Source organism: Mangifera indica, chromosome 13, assembly GCF_011075055.1.
Source record: "Mangifera indica cultivar Alphonso chromosome 13, CATAS_Mindica_2.1, whole genome shotgun sequence".
Lineage (NCBI taxonomy): Eukaryota > Viridiplantae > Streptophyta > Magnoliopsida > Sapindales > Anacardiaceae > Mangifera > Mangifera indica.
The window spans coordinates 14,044,716-14,071,814 of NC_058149.1; the positions used below are offsets into that span (position 1 = coordinate 14,044,716).

At 32.9% G+C, this 27,099-nt stretch overlaps 5 protein-coding genes across 24 annotated transcripts; 2 read left to right on the forward strand and 3 right to left on the reverse strand.

Moving 5' to 3' along the window:
* Positions 1-416: 416 nt before the first annotated feature.
* LOC123194052 (tRNA (guanine-N(7)-)-methyltransferase-like) lies at positions 417-2,599 on the forward strand. The gene is made up of 4 exons (XM_044607179.1): positions 417-510; positions 1,076-1,443; positions 1,660-1,855; positions 2,332-2,599. Exons 2-4 carry the CDS (start codon positions 1,272-1,274, stop codon positions 2,333-2,335), a joined length of 372 nt encoding a protein of 123 aa, XP_044463114.1. The 5' UTR covers positions 417-510; positions 1,076-1,271; the 3' UTR covers positions 2,336-2,599.
* Positions 2,207-6,661, reverse strand: LOC123194051 (3-hydroxyisobutyryl-CoA hydrolase 1-like). Of its 7 annotated transcripts, none has more exons than XM_044607173.1 (14): positions 6,536-6,661; positions 5,956-6,063; positions 5,749-5,817; positions 5,610-5,673; positions 5,440-5,519; positions 5,256-5,339; positions 5,066-5,150; positions 4,569-4,654; positions 4,208-4,335; positions 4,056-4,116; positions 3,690-3,788; positions 3,514-3,606; positions 3,173-3,214; positions 2,207-2,476 (listed from the first exon to the last, which is right to left on the reverse strand). In XM_044607173.1, exons 1-14 carry the CDS (start codon positions 6,542-6,544, stop codon positions 2,339-2,341), a joined length of 1,146 nt encoding a protein of 381 aa, XP_044463108.1. In that variant the 5' UTR covers positions 6,545-6,661; the 3' UTR covers positions 2,207-2,338. The 7 variants fall into 7 exon arrangements, with proteins under 7 accessions (XP_044463108.1, XP_044463107.1, XP_044463109.1 ...); XM_044607172.1 differs by having other exon boundaries at positions 4,056-4,119; XM_044607174.1 differs by having other exon boundaries at positions 4,056-4,119; positions 5,956-6,060; positions 6,536-6,652.
* A 2,724-nt stretch (positions 6,662-9,385) lies between these two features.
* LOC123195070 (pentatricopeptide repeat-containing protein At5g24830-like) lies at positions 9,386-15,783 on the reverse strand. 8 transcript variants are annotated; one of them, XM_044608650.1, is made up of 9 exons: positions 15,484-15,782; positions 15,278-15,393; positions 14,623-14,817; positions 12,719-14,295; positions 11,470-11,698; positions 11,247-11,365; positions 10,799-10,872; positions 10,409-10,486; positions 9,386-9,556 (listed from the first exon to the last, which is right to left on the reverse strand). In XM_044608650.1, the coding sequence occupies exons 1-4, from the start codon at positions 15,487-15,489 to the stop codon at positions 12,855-12,857; spliced, it is 1,758 nt and encodes a 585-aa protein (XP_044464585.1). In that variant the 5' UTR covers positions 15,490-15,782; the 3' UTR covers positions 9,386-9,556; positions 10,409-10,486; positions 10,799-10,872; positions 11,247-11,365; positions 11,470-11,698; positions 12,719-12,854. The 8 variants fall into 8 exon arrangements, with proteins under 8 accessions (XP_044464585.1, XP_044464587.1, XP_044464590.1 ...); XM_044608652.1 differs by lacking the exon at positions 9,386-9,556 and adding an exon at positions 9,965-10,142; XM_044608655.1 differs by lacking the exons at positions 9,386-9,556; positions 10,409-10,486 and having other exon boundaries at positions 10,511-10,872; positions 12,719-12,956; positions 13,034-14,295; positions 15,484-15,783.
* Positions 15,784-16,917: 1,134 nt separating this feature from the next.
* LOC123194690 lies at positions 16,918-22,392 on the forward strand. Of its 7 annotated transcripts, none has more exons than XM_044608041.1 (7): positions 16,918-17,011; positions 17,601-18,567; positions 19,334-19,501; positions 19,828-19,933; positions 20,347-20,394; positions 21,363-21,435; positions 22,100-22,392. In XM_044608041.1, the coding sequence occupies exons 1-6, from the start codon at positions 16,933-16,935 to the stop codon at positions 21,399-21,401; spliced, it is 1,407 nt and encodes a 468-aa protein (XP_044463976.1). In that variant the 5' UTR covers positions 16,918-16,932; the 3' UTR covers positions 21,402-21,435; positions 22,100-22,392. The 7 variants fall into 7 exon arrangements, with proteins under 7 accessions (XP_044463976.1, XP_044463975.1, XP_044463974.1 ...); XM_044608040.1 differs by lacking the exon at positions 22,100-22,392 and adding an exon at positions 21,514-21,807; XM_044608039.1 differs by lacking the exon at positions 22,100-22,392 and having other exon boundaries at positions 21,363-21,807.
* On the reverse strand, positions 21,853-25,614 carry LOC123194689 (cryptochrome DASH, chloroplastic/mitochondrial). The gene is made up of 13 exons (XM_044608038.1): positions 25,165-25,614; positions 24,933-25,072; positions 24,318-24,530; positions 24,088-24,213; positions 23,926-24,000; positions 23,725-23,841; positions 23,584-23,630; positions 23,264-23,340; positions 22,913-22,988; positions 22,767-22,836; positions 22,503-22,626; positions 22,353-22,402; positions 21,853-22,184 (listed from the first exon to the last, which is right to left on the reverse strand). The coding sequence occupies exons 1-13, from the start codon at positions 25,580-25,582 to the stop codon at positions 21,981-21,983; spliced, it is 1,737 nt and encodes a 578-aa protein (XP_044463973.1). The 5' UTR covers positions 25,583-25,614; the 3' UTR covers positions 21,853-21,980.
* Between the last annotated feature and the right edge of the window lie 1,485 nt (positions 25,615-27,099).

Below are 27,099 nucleotides of genomic sequence, written 5' to 3' on the forward strand. Positions count from 1 at the left end.
TTTAAACTTAAACTCAGTTTGACTTGAATCAAATTTATCACCACCAAAAATTTATTTGTGAAAAATGTTATACTTTAACTCTATCAATAACTTCTCGTTTCTATTGTTTATTGATGGATAGGATTCGATTCGATTCAAACTGAGTCCAAACAAGGTCTAGCTTGATATTGACTTAGTTTGGATATAAGTATTCAGATTAGCTTGAATTCGGTTCATTTCATGGAAACAAATCTAACTTTTGGGTTGAACTTGGTTTGTCTGAATTGAAATTCGAATATAAACAACTTAAATCAAATCCAATCAGACCCAGGGACTCAGCACATTTGGAGAAGTATGGGTTCAAAATGGGCTATAATAATGGCCCACTAAGAGGAGCCAAAATGGCCCAATGGCTCAAAAACAAAATAATCTAAAATCTAAGGGACCCCAACCGCGCTCTCGGTGATCTCAACAGCTAACCGGACTTGCCCGAAAACTCCGACCTCCTGCATCTCCATCGGTAACAACAAAGTAAGAACAAACTGGTTTGTATTTCTTTCCAACGTTAAAATTGGTCCTTTTTATTCTGAAGGGATTTTTTCTGAACTATGGATTGTTTTTGGAATTGTGGTGGTGAGGTTGTGTTAATTTTTAGTGTGATGTAGACAAAATGTTGTTTATTTTGATGAATTGACAGAATGTTGGATTTACAGTGGCCACCATATATTTTTCCTTTTCTCATTTATGTTTTGTATCAATTCTGAGCATGGATTTGAATGTTTACTATTTGTGATTTGTGGATAGAGATATATGTTCAACTTATTCATATCAACTTCTTTTTTTCATGCTTCAAAATCACTCAGAGTAACACCTCAGTTTGTATGAATAAGATAATTAAGTATAACTCCTGATTAGTCAATAAGGTTGTTTTGATTTCTATGACATTACGTTTATGTTTTGCTGCACCCATTTCAGCTCAGCATTCGGTCACTTGATCTGGTTAATGTTAAATGTTCACTCAAAAATTGCTTTGGAAGCTAATTCATTCAATATAAGCATGTTGTTCTATGCATTGTGACTTGTTAAGGTTATGTAGCTTTCAGAACGAAGATATTTTGGAGAAGGAAACTAGCCCAACTTTCAGTAAGTCAAGTGGCTTACCGCGAAAGTGATTCTATCGATCTCGAGCGCACAGCAACCCACTAAGCGATTCTCACTTTCCCGTTCAAGTCTCACCTTCTCATGTTGAATATTCCCTTCATTATCCTCACTTCTTTCCCTCATCTGATCAAATGAATGATTCAAAAAAGATCCAGTTTGCAGATATTATTTGTGATTTTGGGGGGCTTTTAATTAGTCTTTCAACCCTTTTCCCTGAGACTCTAATGATTGGAATGGAACTTAGGGATAAAGTCTGTGAGTATGTCAGAGAACTAATTTCTGCATTGAGGGTGTCAAATCCAGGTGAATACCAAAATATCTTAGTGGTTCAAACTAATTCATGAAATATATCCTAAATTACTATGAGAAAGGACAACTTTCAAAGATGTTTTTCTTGTTCCCTGACCCTCATTTCTCATTTTAAGGAGAAAAATAATCGTCAAAGAGTGATCAGTGTGCATTTTTTAGATGAGTATGCTTATGTTCTTGGCATTGGTGGGATTATATACACAATTACAGATGTGGAGGAGCTAGGAGACTGGATGAAGTCTTGTTTGGAAAGCCACCCAATGTTTGAACCACTGACAGAGGAAGAGCTTGAAGCTGATCCAGTGGTAGAGCTCTTGAGTTGTGCAACCGAGGAAGGACAAAAGGTTGCCCGCAATGGAGGGCAGACATTCCAAGCAGTTTTCAGACGCATTGTACCATCTTCATGGTAAGATGAAATCACTATGCTCAGCTTAAATTATTCTAGATGGTAAGCTTGGTAAAGTAGTAGAATTGTAGTTAGTTACCCACTTTATCTTCAGGAAGTAGTACTCTTGTGAATCATTTGTGTTTTGAAATATTTGATTAGTACAATCTGGAAACAAGTTAAAATGAAGACTTGCGATTGTTTTTGGAGTTCTTATAAAGGAAATGGATTAGATACAATTTTTCTGGGTCTATATTGGTACTCTGCATGTTATTATGACAATTTAATTTGAGTACTGTTGTATGTATTAATTCAGAATCACTTAATCACATTATAATATATAATTTAAATATCGAATTAAGTAATCAAAACTGGGTGTACATAGTGTTATCAGTTTAATTTTATGGAAATTAACAAACTGATGAAGGTTTATTTCTCAAGACATGCATACGATAAGGGCAACAAAAGAACTCATGAGACCAGTTTCCCTTGTGCAGGTGAGGCTTACAGTTTGGAAGTGGCAGCAACAATTGAATTGGATCTTGGAGGAAGTCGCAGTGGTTCCGACTTGTCGTCCTTCACTTCCACGAAATACTGATCTATCATTTCTTCGGTCACTAGCTCTAATTTTGAAGGCTGCCACTGTTGAGAAACATGGTTAGGTACAAAATCAGGATCACTTATAATTTCAATTCGTCAACTTGAAAAACTTTGCATTCATTGTATTGCTCATATTTGTTAAAGAAATTTATTGATGTTGTCTCACTCCACGCATATCAGATCATCTAAAGCTACTAAGGCATAGTCTTTTTTAGACTTCATTGGTTTCATGAGGTATAGTCTGTTTTGGATTTCTCTGACTTCACACAATTGTCTTTAAAAGGTATTTCACAAGGAAGAGAGAGAGACACAATGAGTTTTTATTGACCCAAAGTCTTTGACTCACTTTTTTATGTAAGATTTTTGACATTAATATAATCTTGAATCGAGGGTTTAAAGACAGATTTGACAAACTCTCGATAGAGGATAACATTATTGATGTTGTCTTTATCTGCACATAACAAACTAGTTAAAGGTACGGAACATTGTGCATTTTGATATTTGTTAAACTTATAGTTTTATTCTTAATTGACATCTTCCAGGGAAGCATGATACAATGGATTTATATTAATTTAAGTCTTCCGACTCCTATTTGAAACAAGACTTTTTACATTAACAATTCTTAATTATTATTTTTAATAATGTCTTAAAAAATTTTAGTGTTTCCTCTAAATGTGTTAAAAAATTTTATATTATAAATCAAATATTTAACTCAAACACTTGAGTTCAACTATGTACCTTGGGGTTTTTGTCTTTGTCAAATAGCATTGCTCTTACCCCCTGCATAAAAGTAATTGCATTGGTGAGAGATCTTTTACATAACATAACTTCAATATAATTATATTTATTCAATTTTAAATATTTAATTAAATTTTTAAAAATATATTATCTTATAATTAAATAATTTTAAATTAAAATTAAAATATAATTTAATTATATCATCAAAATATTATTTAAATATATAATTAATTATTTAAAATTGATTATTATCATCGCATAAAAAACAATTTTATATATATATATATATATATAAATCAAGTAATTATAAAAATATCTATTTTTTTGTTCTTTAGAAATACCTCATAGAAATCATGGCTCGCTGCTGTTCGATAAGAAATTGTATAATCACGAGCCAAGCATTGCTCAAGGCTCTGCCATCGACCTTCCCTTAACTAAAATTTATAGGAATCAAAGAGGAATTAAGCCTTGTTGATATTAAGAATAATTGGTACAAAAAAGAAAGATTGGCTGATACCGATCGAAGACAAATTTTGAGGCTTGTTGGGCAAGTTGACTTCAGAGAATTTATTGCATCAACCACCCACTTTTCCTTTCCAATTTCTGCCTGCTTCTCCTGTAATAACTCAGAATTAGTAACTAAACAAATACATGGTGTGCAACCTTAACTGTGTTAAAAGAACTAGAAACTATTTATGCACAATTTCTTCGTAGGATAAATCCAAACCACTACTTAACGGCTAACGAGTTACACCCTAATCGCTATATAACCAAGGCGCCCCCTGCACCCCTACTCATTGACCGAGCAACAAGACACCTCACAGACAGAGTCACCAATTCAAAAAAAAAAAAAACAGAGTAACTCGCCGGTATTAATACTTACGAGTGCCAACAATATGTCTTCAACAGTTTCTCGAGAGAAACATTTGTTGATAATCGGCAACCTGCTTTATAGTATTCACATATGTAATCATCCAGTTAGATGTATCACGAAATAGATTACTACTTCTAAAACTTTTTAAATCATCAATGTACCTTGTGTAATAAGCACTCTGTTCTTTCAAATCATTTTTTCCGAGTGTAAATTTGCTGAGAAGCTGAGAAATTGCAGCGGTATCTGAAGAAGTCACCTTGTCTAATGCATTTTCCAACAAATGAAGATCCTATGAGAAAAAAATCAATGTTTCAATCATGAACAAACGTTATGTGCACCCAACTGAATAATATTATACGAACTCATTTTTTAATACACATTATATATCATTATATGATTGAGTGTTATTTTATCCTTAATTTAAAATTATTAAATAACACGTATCAAATGTTTATCTATTTATATATTTAAAGTGAGTAAGTATAATTTTATTGTTTCTATTAATAAAGTTGTGAGAGTAACCTTGGAGAGGAGAAAATGAGTAGCGAGTTCACAAGCAATCATATCAGCTCCTCTTAACCGGGTTCCAGTAAGTCCTAAATATTCCCCTTAGACAAATAATGGATATAAAATTAGGCATTTTCACAGCAATAAAACTACGTATACTCAATTAGATACTTAAAATTAAATAGCAAATTTAAAATGAATTAGGGAAAAAGACAATTTTTCACCCAAATTTTGGTGAAATGACAAATATATACCTTGGACAGATGAAAAACTCAAATACTCACCCAAGTTTTAATCTGTTAGGACACACCCACAAATGTTCTATTAAGGTTAAATAATAAAATCGTTATTTTATCAATAATATATTAAAATAATTAATTAAAATTACCATAATATTTAACGAAAAATTTAATGACAGTTTAGGGATGAATAAGTGTTGGATTTTTTATCTGTCACGGGTATATTTTTGAAATTGAGTTAAAACTTGAGTGGAAAATAGTTAAGTAACTTACCAAAATATCCAGGAAGTCTAGAAAGGAAATGTGACGCACCAACATCAGGAACATGTCCTATGGCTACTTCTGGCATAGCAAATACCTGCATGCCAAAATTAAGAAAAGAAATCATTTCTCTTTTCTTGACAAGAAACAAACACAAAAGAAAAGAAAAAAAAAAAAAAGACAGATGCAGAAGCACGTATACAGTATTCTCTGTCACAATCTTGAACTTTGCATGCATTGACAGTCCCGCTCCACCTCCCATTACAATTCCATTGATAAGGGCAACCTTCATTTGGATTCAATTGTGAAGGATAATTACTATAAATATATACAGAAGATAACTCTCTAAACCATCAGCAGTATGCATAAAGCAACTAAATAATTACCAGGGGCTTCTTATAGGTAGCAAGCAAATAGTCAATGATGAGTTGTTTCTTGTAGAAACTCTCCTTCAAGCGCCACTGCCCTGCTTAATTGTAAGCATATTTAGACATATATATATGTGTATTTATGGCTGTATATGTATGTATGAATAGATCTGCTGAAATTTTGTCACCTGGAGGGCTATGTCCATAAAGGTCTACAATATCCCCACCAGAACAGAAGGCTTTTCCGTTTCCCTGCATGATGAGAAATATTAATACGTGGTTAAACTTTTTCTTCACAAGAATGAACCATCGTAAGGTTTTTATGACCTTCAAAATCACGAGTTTGACACTGGGATCCGTCTCAAACTCATTCAACTTCTTCAACATCTGAGAGACCTGCCAAAAGCACTAGATTTATTCAATGATTTGGAAGCACTTTTTAACTTTTATTCGATTTTCATTAACCATTTAACTCATAGATGTAGATACGACTGTAAATTAATTAAAGCAATGGAAGAAGCACTTTTAACTTACCATTCCATAAGTGAGGCTGTTTAATTTGCGTGGTCTGTTCAACGTCACCTTCTTCACGCAGGAATTCCCTTCAAATACCACATCCTGCTGCTGCTGCTGCTGCTGCTGCTACTCCATAAAAAACATAGTCTTAATAACTATGAAGGCTTGAGATTTTCTATGGAGTATTTTCAATATTATATATTTTAGTCTTTTCCCCGGAATAAAACATAACTAAAATGCTCAAGAATCAAGATAGACAAAGTATTATTAAGTTAATAATAACTCATGTTTAAATAATTAATATTAATATATACAAATAAATCAACTTGATTTTCATATAATCGAATAATTTTAAATTATTAAAAATTACTTATTTACATGATAATATATTACTCATTATTTAATATAATAGAATAATATTATATACATTTATAATAAATATTAGTTTAAATCTCAACAATGATGTGTCATTAAATGATTAGACGAAATTTTATTTTTAATTTAAAATTATCTAATCACATTATAATATATAATTATTTTATTATATAATTGTTAAAATGTGTTCGGGAAAAACAAAATATGAAAAAAAAAAAAATACCTGATTCATTTTTGTCCAAGGAACAAGCTCTGAACGGATATGCTTTGTTGTTGGAATGAGGTTTTGAACTATCAATATCAGAAAAACGTGCTGTATTTAGCTAAGATAAAATGATAGCCGATAGATGGTAAAGATGATATGCACAGTCAGATTTATACGGTTCATATGGCGAAGGATCTCTGCAAAATTACTTAATTGCCACTTGTGCATTTAGATGGAGGAGGCAACGGTAGAGGGTGGTTGGTATCCACGTGATTGCAAGTCTCGTCATTTTTTCTGACCATATGAAATAAATCCTACCTTATTACATTATGGATGGAGTTTGGCTTCGGATGGAGGGGTGAGAGGGGCACCACCCCGTCCCCCACACACCCCCCCCCCCAACTTTAATAAAATTTCAAATATAACTTTTAAATTTTATTTGAACCCATTTAAATTTTTAACTGTGCTATGTTGATTTTGAAAATTTTATTGCTATTAAAAAATTTTATTTGACTTTGTGTAAATTTTATTATTTATCATTGATTCTTTTGTATTTTACCTTTATTTAATATTCATCTTTGTCATTTAATAAAAATATTAAAAAAAATTATAAATTTATCATAGTCCTCTTTTCCCAGTTTAAAAACTAATAATTTATCTCGTCTTTTCCTATTCAAAGTTTGAAAAACTTTATTCCCCCTCTAAGGTTTTTGCAGTAGTTATGGGTAGCCGAAGACGACGACAACGATGGTATTCTCCTTCTCTCCCACCTTCTCTCTCAACCACATTAAATTTTCAACCATCATCAATCATATTCTCTTCTTATTGGCCAACACACAAAGAAACTGAGATCTGAATCTCTTTGTCACTTGACAATAAAAATTTCAATCTCTTTGTTGTGTCATTTGTGTAACAAAAAAATCTCATATCTTTTCGTCACACGACGAAACAATAAAGTGACTCAGATTCGGTTTCTTCGTGCATTAACTAGTACGGAGAGAGAATGATCAATGATAATAAAAATATACTATTACTGAAAGAGAATTGTGAGTATTGGATTTTTGATAATTTAACAGAAAAGTGAGTATTGAATTTTTTATAATTAACGGATGAAAAGTGAAATTGCACTAAACCTTGCGTGGGAATTGGCCATAAATATCGTATGTCTTTAATTGATTGGTAGATAGAGGAAGGCACGTGCATTTAAACATGGACACAATGTGGTAGGTTGGTATCCATGTGATTGCAAGCGGCATCATTTTTTTTTAAATTGCGTCTTCAGCATCCTCGTCATACGGTCGTTTCTCAATCAAAAGTTAAAGAAAAAAGAATATGAGATATACCTGTTTTCGAATAATCATAATAATACAAAATAAAATACGGTTTGGCCCGGTCCAACCTAACATGGCCCATCGACGTCTCTATTATCATTATTATTATTTACACTCATCACCCCATATAATTAAGACAAAATTATTTTAATAATTTCAATCATTGTTATCATTTACTTGACAAGGTCCAATCTTCTGTATTTCTTTGTTGGTGTATAAATTTTCACGTCAAGTAATCTATAAACAAGTTGAACATGGATAGAACTGGTGACAGACAATGATCTATTTCTTCATTATATAATGAACAATAAAAACATAATTTCAAGATATAAATATTACGAATTAAGATTTAAAAATGCATAGATTATAAAATATTTGGTGCCCTGGCCCTGAAAATAATTGTTCCATTGTTTATTTATATGAATATTGTTCTGGAGGATTAATTTCCCAATACATATATATGATAGGGGCAACAGATGAACTCTATGAAGCCAGTTTCCATTGCGCAGGTAAGGTTTAAAGTCTGGAATTGGCAGTAACAATGGAGTTGGACCTTGGAGGAAGTCGCAGTGGTTCCGACCTGTCGGCCTCCACTTCCATGAAGTACCGATCTATCATTTCTTCAGTCACCAGCTCTAATTTTGAAGGCTGCCACTGTTGAGGAACATGGTTTTGTACAAAATCAGGATCACTTATAATTTCAATACATCAATTTGGAAAACTTTGCATGCATTGTATTGTGCATTGAATCTGGAGACAATTGTTATAGATGGTTGGGATCCATGTGATTTGCGTGTCTCATCATTTTTCCAGATCTGATCAGTCTTCATCGTCTAGATTACATTTTCTTCACGTTTTCTCTTCATAATTTGAAAGCATCCTCATCATCCCAACCGGGTCCTAATCTTCTGTTTGTCGTTGTGTCCTCATCGCTATCACTGTTTTACCATCCTTTCTCTTCATTTTTCTACAAATAACCCATAGATTGTGATGGTAATTACCCTCCCTCTACTCTACTCTACTCTACAATTGTTAAAATCAGAAACTAGAATGCATCCTCATCATATTTCTCTTCATAATTTGGAGGCATCCTCACCGTCTAACTTGTGTTCTTACAACTGTCATTCTTTTACCATCTTTCCTCTTCATCATTTTTCTACAACAATCCGCAGTCATTTGTATACTTTTTCCCTCCCTTGTCTCCTTTCTCTACTTCTTAACTAATTCGAAAACTTGGTATAAATCCTTGTGATTTACGTACAAGTTAAACATGATTTATACTTTATTAGTTTCGTAACGGTGTAATAATAACTCAAATAATCGAAAAATTATATTTCTTTATTAAATAGACCAAATTTTATTTTTTTATTAAAAGGACTAAACTCACATATTTATTTATTAAAATAATTTAATTCTCAATTTTTTTATTAAAAAAACTGAATTTTTAATTTTTTTTATAAAAGAAATCAACTACCTTATTCAACCAAAAAAATTGAAATTTTAATCTTTTTAATTTATAAATTTGAAAACTCAAAAAAAAAACAACAACAAAGTTTGATTGCTCCAATTAAAAATAAATTATCAGTTCGATACTTTCAGTTTTCATGTTTCTTAATCTTCCATGTGCATCCCATTTAAAGGGATTTATTTCCCATCCAAGACCACTGCGAACCTTCTTGCAAAAAACTTGTCTCCACTCAATATATACCTGTGGAAACAACATCAAATAGCTCAAGTTTGATTTGATCTCTAAGTTCAAATTTTCGAAACTTAACTTGAATTCATAATTTAGATTTATAACTTGAATTCATGATTAATTGATAAAATGATATCATTTTAACAATCACTCCACATAACTCAAATAAAGCCACAAGCCAAGCTAGAATTAAATTAAGCCGTCCACCAACTCGTAAGTTAAACCGAATTGAACTTTCTCTAACTTGAGTTTAGTTCAATTTTAAAAACAGGCAAACCCGCCCAATTCAAATTCAACTTAAACAAATATAAACTAAGTTGAACCAAACCAAGTTGAGCTAATTTTCAAGATCGAGCAAACTCAATTCAAGTTTAACCCTACTTTGGATCATTAGGAACACATCAAAAGATTACCTTTATTTCAGCAAATATATGATATGCTAATTATACCCTTTCATCTTTTATTACTCCAAGACAAGCTTAATGTTTAATTCATGAAAATGAACATTAGACTTACAAATATAATGAGGATATGTTCATTTTAGGCTCTAAATGATGTGGCTACTAAAGTAGTTGAGTTTTCAAAGTTGAAGATTTCACTGAAATGATGTAACAAAGAAAGACGACAGTTAAAGGGGCAAAAAAAGAACCTATTAATTTGTTAGAAAAATCTCAAATAATGACTCATTTATATTTTATTAAATCCATTAAAGATTTTTAAATTGTATGAAGGTCAAAAACTTATCTTCAACATTTATTATTATTTCAGTTAGTTGATGGACGAACAGTCCTTTCTCAATCAAAAGTTACAGAAAAAACCCATCAACATTCCAAATTACAGTATTAAAGAGTAAGTGAGAAATACCTATTTTCGAATAACCCTAGCATCACCAGATAAGGGATGGCATGGCCCAGCCCGGCCCAGCACGGCCCGTAGACACCTCTATTTCCAGTCAATGCAGTAATGTGCTAATTAATTATCATCATCATCATTATTTTTATATATAAAAGAATTCCTCAGAAACTATCATCATCCGTCTTTGTAATTTTGACCCACAAATACAAAAATTTCTTGAAGATGATTTACTGAGTACATTTCAAAGAAGGTACAAAAGTATCTCTCCAATTTCAACCAAGTAATTAATTAGAGCATATTGATACGGGTTTTTTCAATCAAAAGGTACATTTTTTTTTTCTGTTTGTTTGGCTTCAGATTATTGAATCTAGGAAGAAGTTGGAATGGTCAATGAATCACCTTCATGCACCTTGTCAATAGCCCAGCCTAGCATTTTATTCTCTAACAAAAGCTCCAATTTTGAAAGCTGCTATCTGTAACAGAGAATACAGAACTAAGTAAATTCGCATGAAATAAGATCATGCATAATTTTTCAACCACGACAGCTTATTTACATTGAAGAAAATAAAATTTATGTTTCTTACATTCTCTACCTTTCAGAGCTTTAGAGCAATTTTTGCCTAAGGTAGTAGTATTTGAACTATGAATAAAACTAGATGTACAACTAACTTATTCATATAAACTAACATAATAACATGTGATTGGGTGATATTACTGTTTATTTTTTCTCTTATTTCAAACTCACCTAATCATTAAATGTCACGTCAATTTGTATTGATAAGTTAATAAGAAAAAATTTTGCATGTAGTATTACTCTTTGGACCATACGTCACTAGCTTATCTTTACCTGCTCAACATTTCCACCACAACAGCTTCGCACAAACTCCACAGCCCTAACTTGTCCAACGCGAAGCTAGCAAACCCATCGGAACTTTTTCTTGGTTTAAGCCCAATAATAATGCAACTCTGTTGAACCAACCAATTCAAACAATCATGAATTGGTACATAAATTATCTCAACATCTAAGATACTCACCCAAAGAAATGCATCATAAACTAAAAGATGGATACCTTGAACATATCAAACCAGGGTTGAATCACTGGTTGTCTCCCATCATCCTGAACAACATAGTGAGATATGCAAAGAACAAGTTTACAATCATATTATTATTCATGTCACTTTTGGGAGTTAAGATCAAACAATTTTCCAAATGAATGAGCAAATGCAAGGCCGAGTGCCCGACCATTCATCTCATAGACTAGGATATGTTGTGGTATGGTGCAAGTCATCTTCCTGCACCTGTGGTTGAAAAAACCAATTGCAATCTCATCTGTAATTATTTATGGTAAATAATATATGGAAGAACAGTACAACGGAACCATGCAACAAAAGCAACACAAGTGGAAAGGGGAACCATTTTGTGAATTCGGTGAAGATGCCAACCATGAAATGCATCATCTTAAAGCATGAAAGTACAACACTAAATAATACTCAGTCCACCATAAGCCAACAACATCTGCATAGATATAACACCAAATATATATTATATGCATGTGTGTGTGTGTGTGTGTGTATGTGTAAAAGCAACGACAGAGATAAATATTGCAAATCTAATAGATGAGCGCTTAGTGGTGCCTAGAATTTTGCTAGACTCTGAAACTAGTACTTGACACTGCAGAAGGCCTTTTACAACAGCCTGAAAGAAATTGAAAACATCCAATTCAAGAATAATTTTCTGAGCTTCCTCTAGCATCTCAAATATTAAACAATTCCCGACTCAATTGCCTAGCACATACTTTCCTTCCATAATCCATTGAGTTCTGGTTCACAATTAACTCAATAAACTGATAATTCATGCCAAATAAAAGGGTTCAAAACCAAACTGGTCAACTTTATCAACAAAAATCTATTGAGAGAACCCTTATATAATATGTATATACTGCAGTAGTGAACAAAGGCATGTTAAAGAATAGAGTATATGAAAGTATCTAATCTTTACTCCACAAACATTCATGAAAGAAACCAATCTCAGAATGCTAATTGATAGTTGTAAGTAATCTTCACCATCTATTAAAGCCAACTAAAGAAAAAATAAGGATTTACCTTAAGAGATAGGATTTTTATAACCTTTTCAAAGTGAAAGCTACAAATCATACAAAGAAACTTATACCCAAAAAATACCTCCAAACTATGTATATTGCATGATGACACCTACATGTAACTTTTCTATGAAAGAATTAGCTCCAACAACCAATTAATTAATATATGAAATTTCAGTGCACCACAGACATGTCATAGAAGGTTAGCAAATACACATACCTCTAAGAAAAGCATTCATGCCTCCTACTAGCAGAAAACTGTCACAACTGAAGTAAGTTCGTTCATGTTCAAAGATGAAAACTAGGCACCCCAGAGGCCTTGTTTTTGACAACCGATAACTCCATATAATTATAGCTCATTGAAGTGGACAAACTCTTTCATCCCTTGCCAGCCACTTCCGATAGAGGTCAAATGCCATGTCTGGTTCCCTCCTTTTGCAGTATGTCTTTATAAGTATCTGAAATGGTACATGATCTATTTGTAAACCAGACCTCTGTAACTTGACAAAAAACTCTTCTGCAACCTTCAAATTACCTCTTAAGCATTGACCTCTAATTAATTCAGTATATGTTATCAGATCGGGCTCATGTCCTAATCTCAGCATTTCATCATACAATTGAAGTGCAAAATGAATTTGCCCCATGTCGCATGAAGCACCAATTAACAAATTATAAGTGACCACATCAGGAAAAATGCTATTTAAAAGCATCCCCGTTTTAAGAGAAATGGCATCAACAATGTTTCCTCCTTTTATTTTTGCATAAATTAATGCATTAAAGGTAAAAACATTTGGTGTAACACCAAAGGACAGCATCTGATCTCTAACAGAGAATGCACCATCAAGATATCCACATCTTCCATAACCATAAATTATTAGGTTCCATATCTGAGGCTCAGGCACAATTGACTTCTCTAACATATAAAAAAGAAATTCACTAGCTTTAACAACATCTCCATGAACACAAAAGCCTTGAACAATCATTTTGTATGAGATCTGATCTGGAGCAATTCCAGCTCTTAACATGACATCATAAACATAACAAGCCTCATCTAATTTTCCTTTTTTACATAGACCACTTAGAAGAGTATTGTAAGTAAAAATGTCTGGAAGTGTACCTCTCTTATGCATATGACAAAAATACTTGTATGCAGAGTTCATGTCTCCACTCAAACAAAACCCATTTATAAGGACATTATAAGCTACAAGATCCATTTGAGTATTCATGTGAAATACATCATCCAAAATACCTAGAGCATTAATCATATCTCCACTCTTAAAATAGCTATCCATGAGTATAGTTGATGTAATTATATCAGAGGTTGCCTTGTCCTTGTTGTCAGCTAATATCTCCCCGAGAAGCTTCGTGGCAACCCCTAAAAAACCTTTCTTGCATAGTGCATGTACAAGTATATTACAAGTAACTTTATTTGGCCTGATGCCAGTACTTGCCATTGTGGTGAAAAGATGAAGAGCTTTATCCACATCATTAATTTGGCAGTAGCCCTTGATAAAAGTGTTGTAAGTCGCACAGTTAGGAGTAGGACCTATTTCAACCATCTCCCTAACAACATAATCTGCCTTCTGGGTGTCACCGGTTTTGCACAGTCCATTAACAAGATAATTATGTGTAAGCACATCAGGGACAATACCTTTCTGTATCATTTTACTCCGCAACCATAAAGCCACACCCAATTTCCCTCCCAAACACAAATTCCTAATTACAGCTAGATGTCCTCTGTAGTCAGTTTCCGAGGTACAACCCATAAGACCAACCTTTGCCAAAGATATGCTCTCCCTACAAAATTTCAATTAGGGGAATAAAATGATATAAATTCCACATTCTTTAAGTTCGAAAACAAATAATAACAACCCTCCTGAAACACTCAACATAATTTACCAAAAGTTTATCTAACACTCAATCCCTCACAGAGTATATTACAAAAACAATAAATCAATTTTCAAACACAGAAACAAAACCTATTATAACTTCAAAAGCCTATGATGCATAACCCAAATCCCAAATTTAAGAAAATACCATGTATAACTATATTTTCTCACAAGTTATCCAACAATGCCATCCATTACATACAAGCACCACAACTTGGCATAAATAGAAGCTAACCTCATCATTTTAAGACGATCCAAGTTCTCCTTCAAGAATGAGTCCAAAACATTGAATACTGCACGTGGATCTCCTTCGTTTTCATAATTCTTCTTATTTGAAAACCAGTCTTCAGTTCTCAACTGACATTGATCACTAACAACACCCAACATATTTTTGAAACCATAGGGCAATATATCATCATTGCTCTGAATCCTTCACAAAGCACATTCACAAGTTAGCAAAATATGTCTCTTTAGTATAGATTATTTAATCCAAATTATTAGATTATTGAATTAAATACTCAATTATGATGTGTTTAGATTAGCTTATGTGAATAATCTAATTATAGATTATAATCACATTTTTAGATTATTGAAGTCATAATCCAAAAGGTAGTAGGATTAGCATCTTTTGAATTATTTGATTATTAGATTTAACGATTTTTCTACTTTCTAATCTAAAAGCTAAATTATTAGGCATATTGGACATTTGAACACAAATAATCAGGTTTTTAGATTTTCATTATTCATAAAACAATAATCATAAACTTTACCAAACATACAAGAATGGATTATCACATAATCAATTATTAATATATCCATAATTAAATAACCATAAGCTGTGTCAAACAGGAACTCTATTCAGAAGAGCTATATGAGGCAAAACGAAGTACCTCGAGGTAAAGAATAAGTGAACAACATTGAGCTTAATGGAGTCGATGGCTTGATTCCACAATCGAAAGATAAGAATATGTAACGGTGACGAGGACTCAAAGCAGGCAATTGATAACTGAACGAACAAACAAACAAATAGTCATTTTAGTGATAAGAAGAATTTGATAGAGAAGGTGATTCCGATAATTTCAATGGATAAACTTACTGCCATCAGCTAGCTGTTCGTATGTGAATCGAATCTCCACCGTTCCTCAACTCTAAATCATAGCAACGGCGATGAAATAAGTTTCAGAAATGACCCAAAAAAAACCCTCTCTGCATTGTCGCTGTCTCGGTGTCTCCTCCTTCAACCAAAAGGCCGTGTAGCAGCCCAACTAAGCCCACTATTCTGGATATGAGTCTAGGGTTTCATAATGGTAGACCCCACTGATACTGGCACCTGAACTACTCGGGCGCTCGCTGGATTTTTTCACCCAATCAGCTTGATCCCTGTGTCTGGATTTTTTCAGTCCTTGAAGGTTTTAACAAAGCGGGGGCATATCTGACTATCGGAAATATCTAATTACTGAATTACAAAATATATTTTACGTTCAGCCAGAGGCCTATTTTTTACTTAAGTTTTGACCCGTTTTTAAAGATGTATTTATAAAATTTAAAAAATTTATAATTCTTCCTATAAATTAATTATGGTTATTTTATTAATAATATTAAAAAAATATAAAATTTATTCTTTTTTAAATTTTAAAAACTAATAATTTTATCTTTGTTTAAAGTTTTTTAAGTTTAAAATGTTACATTTTCTTCTCAAACGTTAGATTTTTTCTTCACTTTTTTTACTATCATCTCTAACGTCAATGCGCTCATCTCTCTATTATAAACCATTGGTTAACACATAAAAAGAGATTTAGAGACAATGACTCATCGAAGACAAATAGATTGATCCCTTCGTCGAAATAGAATCATTCATTAAAAAAAAGATTTCTAGTAGTTGATGTCTTTAGATCTCTTCTTATGTATCAACCAATGGTTTAAAACGGAGAAAGGAAGTCATTCATACCAGTGATGGTGATTAGAGAGATGAGAAAAAGACCTTAGATTTGAAAAAGGAGAATACGACTTTTTAAAATTAAAAAATTTTTAAGTAGAGAGGTAAGACTATTAGTTTTAAAAATTTAAAGAGAAAAAATAAAAAATTTAATATTTTTTAATATTATTAATAAAATAATAATTTTATTTTTATTTTTAATAATAATTAATTTATAAAAACATATCAAAATTTAGGTGAAACTAAGTCGTTTGGCCTTTACGTTTTAACAAAGTGGATATAAATAGGAAGTAACAGAACAGTTGATGTTACACTACACTTCAGCCCTGCGCATTTTGTGTACAAATGAAATTTGTAAGTTTTCAAAATATTTAGGAAAAATTTTAGAGAAGTATTAATAAGGATACAATATATAAATATAATTTTATTTTTAATTTAATAAACACTTATTGATGTCTGAATTAAAATTTATTATAAATACATATAATTGTATTATACTTTCTTCTTGATCTTACAAAAAATTTTGCACTTCAATCATGTTTTGGGGGACAAACACGCACCGGAGCGCTCATCCAATTTTCAAAATTAACGCGGTGGACAAATCCAAAAATGCGCTGCTGTACTTCTCAAGTGTATGTCCCACTTATATGCTTATCTGACGTGGCGCTATTAGAGAAGCCGAATCAAGGTGCCATTTATTTTTAAAAAGAATTTTTTTGTTTTGTGCGCAGGCCCCATGTTTTCAAAGGAAAAAAATTATGTACGTACAAATTCGAGTGTAAATAAAACGTGTATTTTTTAATTGGATATAAATTTATTTATAATTCGAAATTATCCAAACATACAAATTTGAGTACGAAATTATTATTTTTTTGAATTTTTCTTTTAAGTCCTCCGATTTCCAGGTAAATCTCGATCACAAGTTTCAGTTACAGTATTCGTTTTCTTCGATCAGATTAGATTTTCAATTTGATTTTTAATATTTTTCTCATCGAATTATTGTTTTTTTGTTTTCTATTTTTCCTGATTTATATTACTCAAAAGCATGGAGGATTTTTTATTTCTTTTCTTGTTTTTGTATATGATACTGTGGTGTTTCGTGTAAAGTGCGATCAGTGTTTCTGTTTGGTAGATTATTTGGATTTTCTTATTTTTAGGGCTTTGATTTATAGTGATAGATGATCTAATTTTTTTTTTTATAAATATTTTGTTAATATTTAAATACTGTAAATGATTAATAGGTATTGATTTGTTCGTGATGTGTAAAATTTTTTCAGTGCAGTTGACCATGTGGTTAGAGAGTTCTGCTTCAAGTTCAGTTGAAGCATCCGTTTCGTTTGTTTCGAGTCGTGCTAACGCTTGGCAGAATTGTTCAGAATGTGGTGGAATTTCTAAGGATGGATCGGAATTATTGAGTGCCTGCAATATGTGTGTGAAATCCGGACCAAATCTTTTGTCCAAGCGAAGGAAGGTTCACAGAAATTCTGTTATTGTATTTCCGGGTCAGCAAGACACAGGAGAAGTGGTGAAGGGTCCTTTAGAAACTTGGATTGAGCATCAAAGTAGTGTTCTTATTCCTCCTGTTATCACAAAGGCGTGCGTTTCGGATTCTGGTGGTGTTGATCATTCACAAAGGCTTCGTGATGATCCTTGTTTAGAAGTTAAATGCTCATTGAATTCTGGTGTTGATTCTAAATATCAAATCGTAGGTTCTAATAAAGAGCTTTGTTCTGATAATATTCCTTCAACGAAGCCAGAGATGGAGGTGGTAGATGAGGACCTTTCGATAAGAGAGATGTGTTTTTCTTTTCTCAAAAGTTATCTTTCAAATTCAGCTGGAGAAGTTTGTTTGGTAAGACGTAGTGCTTGTGCAGAAGATTTGAGAACTTGTATAGAAAGGAGTGTTGAGTCTTGTAAGCTGTGTGGCAATTCAGATGATACGCAAAATATGTTACTTTGTGATAATTGTGATGAGGCATTTCATGCATCTTGCTGCAATCCCAAAATAAAGATACTGCCAATTGATAATTGGTTTTGCTTTCGTTGTTCAAAATTTAATGATGCAACTTCACAGGAGAATTCACTGAAATCCCCAGGCATTGGTGATTGGAGAAATGGAATATCTAGATTTGAAAAGAGCCCAATAGCTTTAATGTTGAAATACCCTGAGCCATATAAGTCTCGTGTTAGAATTGGCCAAGCTTTTCAAGCAGACGTTCCTGACTGGCCTAATCCAATTTCCAGGTATGTCATTTATTGGTGCTTAATGTGAGTTTGCTTCCTGTTCTCTTTTGCTAATTGACATTTCTAGATGGCAGATACACACATAGCAGTAGTTTGAGGGGCAAGTGGGGAAAGGTCTAGCTATTTGAGGTACCATAATTCAAGAATGTAACTTTCACATGCCACTCATCATATATTTCAGTATTTTTAAGCTAACAATGTTGTATTACATATTGTTGTCTTTTGAGGATGGATTAAGGAATATAATGTAATGTGGATAATTGAAATTATTGACTTAAAAAAAGTGCATTATTTTTATAGTAGGCGGATCCCTGCTTGTAGATTGGTGAGGTGGTTATACGATTTGATGGCTTTAGCTTTAGGGTCTTGTTAATTCTAGTCATGCTCCAAAACTCTTATGTCTTTGGTTCTGTATTTGAATTTATTATCTAATCACAGAAGATTGTGATGGAATCTTACAATTTATGAATCTAACTGGAATTGAGAAATGTGTTGCCGAATGAATTTATTGGCCAAAATGTATACAGCCGTAGTTCATAACTCAGTTTTGAGTTCCTAGGTACTTCAGATGAAAATGAGGTTGCTTGACAGATTAGTTTCCACACCATGAGATATTTTTGTTGGAATTCTTACTTTTGTTCCTCTGTCTGGTTCTTGTTTTCTACTCAAAATATTTAAGGTCACATATTTTAATAGAAATTTGCATAACACATGCTTTTAAAACACGTTTCTAGTCATTTATTGGGTCTTTATTTTTGTGCTGCAGTGATGCTGACAGCATTGGTGAGCCATTGCAACTGGAGTCAACCAAGATTGTTCCTTCAGTTGTGAGGACAAAGTTTCCCAAGTTCAGTAATTGGCTTCAATGTCAAGAAATTCTGTATAATGATACAAGAGAATGTACAGAAGGAACCGTATGTGGGAAATGGCGCAGGTAGAAACTTGATAAGAATGATTGTCTTTGGTTTTTCTCTATAAGTCTGTATTAGGTTCTGGATTCAATTTTGGAGTTTGTGATTTTAGGAAAAGGGTTATAGAGTTATTTTTTATAGGGTAGAGTTTGTGCTTCATATAAATTATAGAAACTTGGTAAGAATGCTTGTCTTTGGTTTTTCTGTCTTATTCTGTTTTAGGTTCTGGATTCAATTTTGGAGTCAGTGATTTTAGAAAAAGGGTTTAAGAATTATTTTTATAGGGTAGAGTTTGTGCTTCATATAATTTGCTGTTTCTTTTTTGATGTGAATGGGTTTTGAAAGACAGGTCTTTGAGTTTCAGGGCACCATTTTCTGCAATTCAAACTGATAACTGGGATTGTTCTTGCGCTGTACTTTGGGACCCAACCTACTCTGACTGTGCTGCCCCTCAGGTGAATTTGGTTTTCTTTTCTCTTGTCTCACATTGCTGAGAAAATTCAATTTGCACGTTAGTGTAGGACACTATTAAATCATTTCTGCTTGATTCTCTCTCTCTACATTGGATTTGTGTCATGTATTGTTAATTTGAGCACCATCTTGATGTGGCTAGTGAATGATATGCCACACCATTAAGCAATGTTGGTTTCGTTCTCTTTTTATTGGATTGGTTTCATGCATTGATAAGTTATGCAACACTTGATGTGGCTAGTAAGGTGACCTGCCACACCATTAAGGAATGTCCGTTTGATTCTCTCCCTACAAGAAAATTTTCCCTTTTTCTTTTGCAGTTTGACCAATTTGATAGTGCTCTGTCTATTTATGAACTGTGGAAATACTCTGATTTTTTCTTTTCTGTGTCCTCCAGGAGTGTGATACAGATGAAGTTTTACGTCATTTAGCATTTGTAGAACAGGTATGTACTCCATATCTTTCTATTTTGGCAAGAATGCCATTCTAGTGGTTATTGACTTGTAGCATCTAATGAGATATACAAACTCTTATCCCAGCTAATCATGGTTATGATTAATAATTGTCTGACATTGTTCATGGGGCACAGCTATTCGTTTATATTCAAAATTAATTGGATCCAGTGTCTATTCCATGTCAACCCATAATATGATGTCCGATATTTAAGACTCAAATTTGTATTGCATATTTGTAGAATCATTGCAGTAAATCTCTTCTTGAATCACTTGGCAGATGCCTTGTTTGGGAAAAGCTTTCCTTTCTACGAAATAATTATTGTGGTTATTCTGGGCTCTGGACTACCAGTGTATTATGGGTTTCGTAATTTAGCACAGTGTAAAAAATGACGATCCCTGAGTAGCAACTGGTAGTTGTGGTGAATAGTTCAGGAGATTTGATGGAAGATACCACTGCTCTCTCTCTCTCTCTCTCTCTCTTTCTATTTATATGTGTGTGTGTGTGTGTGTGTTATGTTTGTATGTATGCATGTATAATTTTTCTTTCAACTTAATTTAATGGTTTAGAAATTGTTTGAGTTGACATCAATTAAAATCACCTCTACCTTCTCTCTCAAAACTATTGGATTGTGTTGAATCAATAAATTTGTGTCACAGTAGCCTCATCCATATAGGAAATTTCTATTTTGGACTTTTAAACTGCATATATTGTGTTTTAATAGTGAGCCTGGTAGGCAGTTTTATTTTCCAAGTCCATGCGAACTGTCGCAATAAGGAAAAAAAAGGAAGATGGATGTCCATACCATAAAATAATTACATGCATACATAAATAAATATATGCACAAACCTCAAACTCTTCTTTGTGTTGTTACAACTTTTTTGGTACAGTGGTTTTAGCTATTTCAAAAGATGCATTAGTTTGCTTTTCACCCTGTTATGTGTGTTTTTATCTGTGTAGCTGAGAGCTGACATTGCAGCTAGGAGGAAAAAAAATTGAATGGAACTTGTCAATTTTGATACCCGGAATTCATGTAAGTATGCATAATGGTCATATGACAAAAAAAATTTAGAAAGTTCCTATGATGAGTATGCTAAATTTATTTGTCCAGTTTATCCACACGCACAGCACACGTCTATATACAAGTATACTGTTGGGTACTTATACCAGAACTATATTGTTATGCATCTATAGTGCACATCTCTAGTTTCCGGCAAATCACATTGCCATCTGGTGCAATTCCTGCTATTGTTGTAGTTCAAAATGTCGCTGTCTTATTGTATGTTGTAAAATTTAAATTATATCACTGCCTAGCTTTGGCATTCGCCCTTTCATTTGGGATGTAATACTTGTATTAAATATACTTATGTTATTTGTAATTCAAGAATTTGCTTATTGTTGCTCATGATTCATGTTGAAATGCGAAGATTAGTAATTTTTAGTATTAGCATTGTGGTTAAATGAGGTAAAACTATATCATTTCTCAGAATTGAAACCGCACGAGGGCGATTGAAGCATTCAAACAAGCCTTATTCTATATATCTAAAAGAGAAAAAAAAGGCATAAACAGTTTGCCTATTATTGCCGGTTTACCCTAAAATGGTTTCTTCTCCCAGTTAAGGGTGTGTTTTGACTTGTTTGGCTATTCATTTTCCTATGTTTGAGAGGAACAACCTGATCAATATATGATTTTCCAGGGAAGTTCCTCTTCTCTTTTGGAAGTGCTTGTAGCTCTGGCAACCAGTATGCTACATACTCACCCTCCGGGTCATATGTTTGTGCCTGAAAAATCAATATAAACAAACGGGGTGAACAGGTCTGGGTATCTTGCTGAATGCTGAACAATAGAGAATCAGAACCGAAACTGACTGGTATCCAAGTTTATACTCATTGTTAGAGCATAAAATATTATTGAGTTGGTGTAAGATAGGATCAGTGAAAACTTCTTACTTGCTTGGGGATGCTGAAATAACGGTCTTCTCTTGGGTCATTCCCGACGCCTTCAAAATGACAGAAAATGAAATGTTTAGCTACAGAATCTCATAAATGATATTTCTTTGTAAAATTGTCAGCCATAACAAAGAAATATTGTTGAGTCACCTGCTCCGTACGTCCAATTTCCATAATTGGAAGATGGGTCATAATCCAATAGCATTGTCTCAAACCACTCAGCTCCCATACGCCAGTCGATGCCCATGTCCCGCACAAGAAAGGAACACACTATCTGAACAAACATTGGCAAACTGGAAACTTAAAGATTGCAGAAATAGCAATAAATAGCATAGTTTTAAGACTTGAAAGAGCGTTGCATATCTCCTGGAACAAAATATGAAGGCAAACATTAAGCTATAGCTTCTCTATGACCTGTCGTCCTCTGTTTGACATGAACCCAGTAGCTGATAGTTCCTTCATATTGGCGTCGATGAGAGGGTACCTATAAATTTGCAGAAACTTTAATTTCAATCATAAGATATACGAGGAGTTGGATGAATCACGAGGAATCAAAATACCCTGTACAGCCATCTCTCCAGGATTCAAATAACTTCTGGTCTTGACTCCATTTATACTCCAATTTTCTGGGGCCACCTACACAAAATAGTGCACAAAACATGTAAAAGAACAACTGGGAGAATGCATTTTGACAGTCTTTTGAAATCATGATTAAAATAATAAGCAATACTATATGCATTGAATACAAATACAATACAAATGAGAATGCGTCATCACTTACTCATATGATAACATGTCAGCATTTATACATGTGTTTGTATCTATGTCAGTGCACGAAGTATCATTGAAAAATAATACAAGAACTTTCGAAACAGCACTGAAAGAGTTATAAACCTTGTTATGCTGTTTACCTATATGAAAAAGAGAATTTCCATATTTGACTGAGATAAACCTGAAGTAGTCCCTCCATATCAGTTCAAACAAAACCCTGAATGCATAAATTCAGATTCAGAGATGGAGTAAAGGGTTTAACTAATTTACAGCATGGTTATGATTGGTAAATTCTGTAATTCTAAATTTCTTCATTTGCTCCATGGGTTTGACAAAACTGCTAATATCTATAAAGGACTTAATAAGAAAGTCAAAAAAAAGGAAAAAGAAGATAATGTTGAGCATTCTTTTACATATAAATTAATGTTTTTGAGTAATTTTGTGACAGAGAGATGCATACCAGTAAGTGGAATCATTGGCATGCCTTTCCCTTTCATATCTCTTTATCTGAAGAAATGACATGGATTAAATGCTCAACATTAGTCTCATTGTTCTCCATGTAAAATAAACAGCAATAATGATATCGATCAAATTCGTCAACCTCTTCATAAATGTAACGAGGAGAAAGGCTTCCCGAAGCAAGCCATGGAGAAAATTTCGTAGAGTAATCAGGTCCTAACATCCCATTTCTGGTCTCTTTATATACCCTTAGGAGATCCTGTAAATGTGTGTTGGAGTCAATATTGGAGCTGCGTGGGCACGCGCATGCATAAACGGAAACATGATGAAAGTTCATTCTTACCTTCTTCCAGAAATACTCATGTACTCTGCCAACTGCAGCACTTTCACCCCCAATGAACTTCATTCCTCTGGTAACCTGAGTCCATTAACTAAGTTTTTATTATTGGAAGGCCATAATTCTTTATGTAAATAGATTCACGAACTACATCACATATAAACTTGCCTTCTGTGGTTGAAGTCCAAGCTGCTTAATTGAAGGAACACACCCCCAGTCACCAACGCTGGGGGGTGGTCCTAGAAATGTTGGAATTCTGGTGCAGCCTCGAACTGTACACTTAGCTTCAATAGACTGCAAGTATTGGTTTCATCAAATCGTCCACAAAATAGAAATCAAGCAACTAACTCTTTTCTATCCTTGAACAAGATGAAATCATAAGAAACTGCAAAACTTGCCTTCCGAAACTGAGTGTACACATCTGGAATAGTGCTGGGAGTGAATGGAATGTCATCTAGATGGTACAATGTAATACCCCAAATCAATTGTAGTTCAGGGTAGATCCTGGAACCATCTTTAGACTTAACCGATAACACCACTTGTTGCAAACCTTTTCGGACCAATCTTTCTACATCTAGCTCCTCGCTGCATGTTTCCTTCTGTGCATATACCTGACTAGACAGAATTGAACGTATCTGTGAGGTTTTGCCCACACTTATATACCAAGACTCACTCATAACAAACTCAAGACCCAAGTAATAAGACAAAACCTCCTGTTTTTGCCCTGCAAGGAGTAAAGAAGCCGAAACCTCTCCTAACCTGGATGGGATTGTCTAATCTGAGGCTCTGACACGATTTGTTGGTGGGTCTCGACAAAGTGTTATTGCGTCTCTCCCACCCTAAAAACTAACTCAATGAGGTTTTGTCTCACACTTGTTTATCTACACCCAACTTAATTCCTAACCAACATGGGGTTACTAACCATACCCACATTCAAACTGTTAAATCACGACATGATAATTAAAACATTCATTTGATCATTAATCACAAAAATGCAGAAACATTTACTCAACTGTGTGAGCTCCAAAAGATTCAGCTAGAGAAGGGATGATTTCCTCGGATTTCCCATGTTGAATGAGCAAATTCAGTCCACGATTCAACAAATTCTTTTTCAAGTCAGCCAAGCATTCCATCAAAAATTGGGCCCTCAATGATGAAAACACATAAACGTAAACATAAATTTCTTCAAATAAAACAATCCGTCACATCTCACATGTCATTGAATATACAATCTGATAATGATACCTCCTGTTTTTGGGAAACCAAAATTGTAGGTAGTCTTGAAAAGACGAGGATCAACACAGTAAACAGGCAACACCATTTCTGAAGTAACCCAAGCCTTGTTCAAAGCTTCATTGTCCAAAACTCTCAAATCATTTCTAAACCAAACGATGGCAATCCCTTTACCATTCCTTTTCGCATTCTTTGAAGAGTACTTTCCAAAGGTTTCATCGACAAAGCGGTTCGTTTCATTGGAGACCGGCCCAGGAACCTGGTGAACCATTTTGTGCAGACTAAACTGATCTGGGTCCGCATTTCTTGAAGTGGAAGTCATGATTTGGGAGCAAAATAAGAATTGTATTGGCCTGTGTTTTGAAGGGCTTGTAAGTTCTTTCAGGGAGAGAGAGGAGAGTGAATTACGTAGGCTTGCCATGGTCGTCATGTCTTCGGATTTTGCAAAGACAAGATTTGAGCAGTTGGGAAGTTGACACGTGGACTTGAAGACATTGTTTATGACGTGGCACTTTCCTGGCCTATTGCTGGTTCCACGGGAGATTTGTTCAAACATAGACCACAAGAATTGGCTCAATGGACTCTCACCTTCTTACATATAATTTCTTCTGTTAAACTATACATTTCTTTCTAAACTTTGTTCAGTTTAAGATAATTTTTAGCAGAAGTGAAGCAAATAGAATATCCGGAGCTATGACTAAGATCTAGCATTTTCGAGTCAACCCGTGTTAATCCGATAAGACACAACCTGTGCTACAGAAATTTTAATTGGGATTCTGTTCAGATCAATCCACTTGTAAATGGGATAAAGATTGGGGGGATATTAAAATTTTTACCATTTTTTTATTCCGTGTATACAAAAATGCCACCTATCCTAAAGCTTTAACAAATATACCACAACAGTACTCATCTTTCCCAAAATACCCCTCTTTGATCTTTCATGCACAAATTCTCTCTCTTCTTCTCTGCAACTTTTTTCTCTCTTCTTCCTCTTCTTTCAAAGTGATAAAAGAATACTCTTTCTTTTTCCTCATCTTCATAAACAAAAACAGGAAGAAAAAACTGAAAAAAAAATTAGCATTTAAGGATTTGAACTGAAAAAAAAAAAATTTACGTTTAACTGAAAAAAAACGTAAAAAAAAAAAAACTTAAAACTGGGAACAGTGGGGGTTGGCGTTGACGCCAACCCTTGGCGTTAACGCCAAGGGTTGGCGTACACCAACCCTTATTGCCCTTTTATATATATATATATATATATATATATATATATATATATATATATATATATATATATATATATATATATATATATATATATATATATATATATATTATAATATAATACTGTAGCTTTTTTATTGATATGCGTCCCATCTTTTTAAAATAGATATAATGCAAAGATTTACATGTGTACTCTTTTATGAAATAAAATAAAATAAATGGTTGGCACCTTTTTATTAATATATTATAATATTATATATTACAATATATATATTATATTAATATATTATATTATTATATATATTATATTATATTATAATATTATATATCATAATATATAAAATATATTATATATACAATATTAATATTATATATTATAATATTAAAATTAAAAAAAAAAAAGGCAGTCAGGGTTGGCGTTGGTATATTTTTTTGAAAACGCCAACCCTTTTTTAATTTTTTTTAATAATATAATAATATATTATATTATAATATAATAATATAATATTATATAAAATATATTATATTATAATAATATAATAATATATTATATATTATAATATAATAATATATAATATATAATATATATTATAATATTATAATATAATATATATAATAATATAATAATAATATAATATATTATAATTTATATAATTAAATTATAATATTATTATAATATTTTATATTATAATATTATATATAATATAATACATAATTATATATATT

Bases quoted from the DNA above. Each gene is read 5' to 3' on its own strand.
- LOC123194052 (XM_044607179.1), top strand. From the start codon at position 1,272: ATGAATGATTCAAAAAAGATCCAGTTTGCAGATATTATTTGTGATTTT. The intron at 1,444-1,659 runs GTGAATACCAAA...ACACAATTACAG, and splicing joins ATTGAGGGTGTCAAATCCAG to ATGTGGAGGAGCTAGGAGAC.
- LOC123195070 (XM_044608650.1), bottom strand. The intron at 14,818-15,277 runs GTACTTCGTTTT...TGCTTTGTGAAG, and splicing joins CACTTATTCTTTACCTCGAG to GATTCAGAGCAATGATGATA. The intron at 14,296-14,622 runs GTTAGCTTCTAT...GAAATTTTGTAG, and splicing joins GATCGTCTTAAAATGATGAG to GGAGAGCATATCTTTGGCAA.
- LOC123194051 (XM_044607172.1), bottom strand. The intron at 5,520-5,609 runs GTGACAAAATTT...ACAATTAAGCAG, and splicing joins TTATGGACATAGCCCTCCAG to GGCAGTGGCGCTTGAAGGAG. The intron at 2,477-3,172 runs GTACATAGTTGA...GTTTCTCAACAG, and splicing joins ACAAAGACAAAAACCCCAAG to TGGCAGCCTTCAAAATTAGA.
- LOC123194689 (XM_044608038.1), bottom strand. From the start codon at position 25,582: ATGACGACCATGGCAAGCCTACGTAATTCACTCTCCTCTCTCTCCCTG. The intron at 22,837-22,912 runs GTATTTTGATTC...GCAAATTTATAG, and splicing joins TGGAGAGATGGCTGTACAGG to GTACCCTCTCATCGACGCCA. The intron at 22,627-22,766 runs GTCATAGAGAAG...ATGTTTGTTCAG, and splicing joins TGTCAAACAGAGGACGACAG to ATAGTGTGTTCCTTTCTTGT.
- LOC123194690 (XM_044608041.1), top strand. From the start codon at position 16,933: ATGCGCTGCTGTACTTCTCAAGTGTATGTCCCACTTATATGCTTATCT. The intron at 17,012-17,600 runs GTGCCATTTATT...AAATTTTTTCAG, and splicing joins ATTAGAGAAGCCGAATCAAG to TGCAGTTGACCATGTGGTTA. The intron at 18,568-19,333 runs GTATGTCATTTA...TTTGTGCTGCAG, and splicing joins TGGCCTAATCCAATTTCCAG to TGATGCTGACAGCATTGGTG.